At 54.5% G+C, this 5,789-nt stretch overlaps 1 protein-coding gene across 1 annotated transcript in view; it reads left to right on the top strand.

The window, feature by feature from the left end:
• LOC100940382 (probable palmitoyltransferase ZDHHC11) overlaps positions 1-5,789 on the top strand; it is a 9,405-nt gene that overhangs the window by 1,496 nt on the left and 2,120 nt on the right. Inside the window, exons 2-3 of the mRNA XM_012813986.1 lie at positions 4,981-5,159; positions 5,500-5,506. Of these exons, the coding sequence (XP_012669440.1) occupies positions 4,981-5,159; positions 5,500-5,506 (186 nt within the window). The remainder of the gene's footprint in view (positions 1-4,980; positions 5,160-5,499; positions 5,507-5,789) is intronic.

Here is a 5,789-nt window from a genome sequence, read left to right on the forward strand (position 1 = left end):
GGGCAGGGGCTCCCAGTTTACAACTCTGCCTTGTGGTCCCTGGCAGGGGTTCATGGTTTACAGCTGTGCCTAGTGGTCCTGGCAGAAGCTCCTCTGTGCAGAGCTCTGGTGAGTGGAGAGCCTGGATGGCCCAGCACAGGCAGGGAAGTGGCACAGAGAGACCTTTGCTTTCAGCTTGGTGGGATGCGTACCGTCCCTCGGTGCCTCAGCAACCTACAAGATAGATGTTCTTTGTCCTTAAACTTGTGACTGTGGTATCTTTCAGCTTTCAATAAAAGGAGAAAGTGTAATAAAATGAACCCCAAGTACCAGTCACCCCACTTCAACAATTAAGATTACTAATCTTGTTTTACTGGAGTAACTCTAAGAATCTCAGACATCGTGAGATTTCAACTGGAAATGTACCAGTTTGTGTCCAACAAGGGATATTATTTTTATAGCCACTATACTATTTGATCTCACTGAAAAATTACATGACAACTTCTTAATATCAAATATTCTTTGATATCCATATTGCCATTTCCCCAGTTTCCTAAAGAAGACTTTCTAGAGATGCTCAGATGACACTGGGATCCATATTGGACTTCCATTCTCCCCTTTGCTCCCAAGTCTTTGATTGGTCAGAGAAACCAGGACATTTGATAAGGGAATGTTTGCACTCTAGGTTTAGCTAATATTTTCCTCACAGTTCCTTTATGGGAAGATTTTTGATAACGAATCCAGTTTCTCCCAGCCCCAGCAGAGCTGCCCTGATGTGGCATCCCCTGTGACTCATGGCTCACTGTGGGTGCACAGTTTCCTGGGCCTCCATCTCACATTTCTTCAGTAATCCCCAAAGTGACAAACCCAGAATCTGGTCAAAAGTTCAGGCTTTGCATGCTGTGAGCCTCTGGGTCTTTCCAGTCCAATGCGGTTTCCCATACCTTGCCCTACAGCCTGTGATTCTGTCTTAGGCTGGGCAGGGGCTACAGGAACTTGGCACAGCTCCTCTGCCCAGCGTGTTGGCACATCTCAGTCTGTCAGGAGGCCAGGCTGACAGGGGATACGGTATTCCTGCGGGCATCTGCTGTTCAGACTTTGGGACTTTGCAGTAGTGCTCCCCCCACCCCCTGGTGCAGTCCTCATCTGAATCATTGGCATGGGGCTTGTGCAGTGTTGTCATCTGATTTGGAGGCTGCCCTGGCTGCTTGCACAGCACCATATGTGCTGGTTTTCAGTTCTGGGGCCAAAAGTCTGGAGTGGAGGTGCTGGGGGGAGTCTGACTGGCCTCTCTTGTGGCCCCCCCCCCAGGCCTCACCTCCATGTGGGAACTCCCCTTCTTCTAAGGATGTGAGTGGTTGGATCAAGGCCCAACCCAAACACCATCGCCAAGCTCTGTCCCATGTGAAGCCGCCTTCAGGAGTGGGGGCTATAATACCAGCACTCAGCTTTTTAGTTAATTGCATCTGTCTTGTTTTGGCCCCTGGGGTCTTCTCCATGTGGCCTGGAGAGGCCTGTGCACCTCAGAACTGCCCCTCCTACTGAACCACCAGGGGCGCCATCGTCATTGGTGCCTGCCAGGGACCAGGCAAGGCTGGGAAGTGACTACCAGGCCCAGTGGCTGTGGCCCTGGCTCCTGAGGGAGGTCAGGGTACAGGATCAGGGGCAAAGGCAGGAGAAGACCCATGAGGCTCAGGAGCTCAAGTGCTGCTCGAGCAGCAGCACTGGTCTGGTGCCGGCCCTTTTCTCAGCAGACTGGACACCTACACCAGTGTATTCTCCCACTAGGGCCGTGGGTTGGGCTCTGATAGCAGGGCCAGTCTTAGAGAAGGGGTTGGAATCTAATGTAACTTCATTTCATCCAAGGAAAGCACTTCCCTGGGGATTCTGTGTTGTGGCCTGAGGCAGCATGAACTTGGCAGCCGGTTGGGGAGTTTGAGGTAAGCCTCCAGAGAAACCCCGTGTTCAGTGCCATGTCCAGTGTTGAACCCCTGAGTTCAGTCTCCCCTACAGGTCAGTGACATGGCTGTCTCTGGGAAAGATGCTGCTCAGCTCTCTGCTCCTCCTCCTGCCAAGTGGGACAGTAGGGTTATTGGCATCACAGAGTTTGTGTATCCTTGGCTGCCTCTCTTGTTATGTACTAAACACAGATTGTGGCTAGGGAACATGCAGTGCAGCGGGGCTTCTCACACCAGCTCCCAGACTGAAACTTATGGAGGGGTTAGGCAGCCTTGCTGACAAAAGGGAGATGCCCATGCTGGTGCTTTCACCTTTTATGCTCACTATTGATATAAAATTGAACGTGAAAGTAAAAGAGAAGGCTCGGCGCCTGTAGCTCAAGTGGCTAAGGTGCCAGCCACGTACACCAGAGCTGGCGGGTTTGAATCCAGCCCAGGCCTGCTGAACAACAATGACAACTACAACCAAAAAATAGCTGGGCATTGTGGTGGGCACCTATAGTCCCAGCTACTTGGGAGGCTGGAGCAAGAGAATTGCTGACACCCAGGAATTGGAGGTTACTGTGAGCTGTGATGCCACGGCACTCTACCCAGGGTGACAGCTTGAGGCTCTGTCTCAAAAAAAAAAAATAGTTAAAGAGAAACTGGAGGTGTTGTGCTGCCACCACCTGTACTCCTGGTCCCTTGTACTCTGAAAGGGTTGCCCAAGTGCATGACAGATGGAGTGGCTGAGTCACCCATATCATTGCTGTAGCTGGTGGTCGTCAGAGGAGATGACCCACACTGTGTGCAGGGTACTGACTGGCTTACCAGAGCTCATAGAGCTGGGAAAACAGGGTGCGTGGGTACATGGCCGTGGAAGTGCATCAACTTTGTTCTTGTGTAGAAAAGCTTTGTGTTCCAGAGGTGACATTGAAGTAGAGTATCTGCCCTGAAACTTCAGAGGTCCTCTTGAAAGTTGAACTCCTTGGTTTGGCGCCTGTAGCTCAAGCGGCTGAGGTGCCAGCCACATACACCTAAGGTGGCGGGTTCAAATCCCCAGCCCGGGCCCGCCAAACAACAATGATGGCTGCAACCAAAAAATGGCCAGGTGTTGTGGTGGGCGCCCAGCTACTTGGGAGGCTGAGGCAGGAGACTTGCTTGAGCCCAGGAGTTGGAGATTGCTGTGAGCGTGATGCCATGGTGCTTTACCCAGGGGGATAGCTTGAGGCTCTGTCTCAAAAAAAAAAAAAAAGAAAGTTGAACTCCTTTGTTCCTAGGTGAATACTTTCTGGGTGGCCTCCTGGCCTTGGTATCTGCAGATTTGGGGACAGGGTCAGGAAATGGGCTGTGGACTACTCTGCCAGGTCTCAGGAGAACCTACCTGTTGGTCACCCTCAGCACTGCTGCTTTGGGGCCCAGGGCTCAGGGGCCTTGCTGCACCCAGAGTTCCCCAGGTGGTTCCATAGAGCTGCCGTCTCACTTGTTGAGGATGTTGCAGGATGTGGTAGCCAAGGGCTTGAGTGCTGTCAGGCTCAACTTCACCTATTGCCCAGGCAGAGGCCCCATCCAGCCCCTGGTACTCCTTCACCTCCCCACCTCTCCACCCAGTTCGTGGTTCTTACTGTCACCCTATTTAGTGTCTTGAGACTTGGGATGTATTCCCTGTTTCCCTGATAAGTAAACAGTGTGTGTTCCTCAGCTCAGCCTCAGGGGAGTGGGTGTACAGGGACCTACGTGCTGGGCTGCAGCTGTGTTCAGCCCTAACCCTTTTGAGAAGCTCAGTGTCAGTCTGCTTCATGGCTCCACAGCACCGTGGGGCAGAGATGGGAGGGGACCCACATCCTTGACATGGCACGGGGCCCACACTTGGAGCCTAGAAGATACAGGATGCACAGGACTTGTCCTGCTAGGGCAGTGCACGGCACGTGCCGGGTCTGGGTTGGAACCAGCTCCCTGCAGGCTTCTTGCCCATCCCTGCAGCTCCTTATGGGGCCCTGAGTGGGGAAGGCACCTGCACAAAAACCCAAGGTCCACAGCCTGGGGTAGCTGTAGGACAAGGCCAAGTGCTACAGGCCAGGCTGGTAAATGCTGAACCCAATAGTGGCAGAATCATCACAACATGGGCATGAGAAGGACCTGGAGGGGAAGGGGACGGTCAACATTGACAGCAATACCCTCTTCAGCCAGGGCCTGTCCTGCTCGGGGCCTTTTCTGTTAAAACCCCTGCAGAGCTCTTGTCACCCAGCCAGTAGCCTTCACCCTGGGAATGGAGGAGCACCCTGGGCTCCAGTGCCAGCCAGGGCCATGTTGCAGAAGGGCCCTGCAGAGTCTCCTGGCTTAGGGCAGGCCAGGGTGATATGCGGCCGTGACGCTTTACCCCTCTCCAGGTTCCAGGTATGTAGGTGTGTAGGTTCTAGCTGGAGAGGAAGAAGGGGTACCAAGGCTTGGTTTTGCCTCTTTACATCTGTCTCCTGGCTCCAGGATATATGGCCACTTGAGCCAGGCTGAACAGCCCAGAGGTTCAGGGAAAGAGAGTCTGAAGATTCTTGAGAGAGGGTCTGAGGGACCCCAAGAGAGAGTCCAGGGACCCTGAGAGCCTGAGGCATTTAGAGAGCCCCTCCTTTGTGTAGGCTGATGGGGTTGGGGCTTTCTGTGCCTTCCTTCCCGTTCCCTTTCCTCTCACCCCGAGGCACACAGCCCTGGAATCAAAGGGCCCACAACACCCTGGAGAGCCTCTCCTGGCTCATCCGGCCATGTACATCAGGAGACCACGCTGGGTATGCAGCTATCTAAGGCCCGGGTGTCCTCTCCAGATGCCCCAGCCGTGTGAGGAGTTTCTGGGCTCTCTGTGTGGGCTCAGCCGAGCCCCCAAAGGGGTGCTTTGTGTGGGGCTGGGCTGTGTGCATGATGCCCCTGCCTGGGGGGGTGCTGACCAGTGGTCAGGGCTGGGCAGCGATGCTGAGCTGCCTCACCACTTCTGGGCCCTGGGATCACAGTGGACACCTTGCACATGTGACTATGCCCAGGGCTGTGTTCTTCCTTAACACCCACCCCCCACCAGCTGATTGGAGGACTTTTCCTTTTCCATCTGGTCACCAACTTGATTGCTGCTACCATTGATCCAGCCGAGGCTACCGTACGGTACAAGAAGAACTACCTTGACCTACTTCCAACTTTTGACCGATCGAAGCATGAGCATGTAATTCAGAATGAGTATTGTCACCTCTGCAAAGTCATTGTGTGAGTGCTCCCATGCTGAGCTCTGGGTGTGGGGGTTACCTCCAGGGTGGAGGGTGCAAAGACTGCAGCCTCTCAGGGACGGCCCGCCATGCTGTGGGAACTGCTGTGGGAAGCCCTCAGGTCTGCCCTGGGAGGTGGGTGCTAGTGCCGTGCCCATCAGAGGCAAGACCAGGCTCCAGGGCTCTGTGTTCCCACACAGGTGGCCTGGGCTGCCCGTGTGGTATGCAAAGCCTGGGCCCTCAGACACCCTCTGTTCTCAGTCCCTGACCTATGGTTCAGGGGCCAGAGAAGGCTATTATTAGTTTCCAAGATGAGCCTCCTGCCTCCCATCCTCGGGAAGAGGGAAAGTGGTGGCTGCTCAGGGTCTGCGGGGCCGCAGGGCTGTGTGAGGCACAGGGTGAGGTCTAAGCTACCTTGTGGGGCAGACGTGGCCTCTAGGGCCTCACCCCATGCATAGCTGATCACAGGAAGGCTCAGGGTCCCCCTTCAGGGTACTCTGCAGCTCCCCTGTAGGCCTTGCTGCCCTTCCCCTGGCCTTGGGCTCCTATTCCCTGCCAGATACCTACTTCCCATGTCACATGTCCTGGTCCCCTGTAGCACTCCAGTCCTGAGCCTGTGGCTTTTTTTTTT

Source organism: Otolemur garnettii, unplaced genomic scaffold (assembly GCF_000181295.1).
Source record: "Otolemur garnettii isolate 467f Iridium unplaced genomic scaffold, OtoGar3 scaffold00417, whole genome shotgun sequence".
Classification (NCBI taxonomy): Eukaryota; Metazoa; Chordata; class Mammalia; order Primates; family Galagidae; genus Otolemur; species Otolemur garnettii.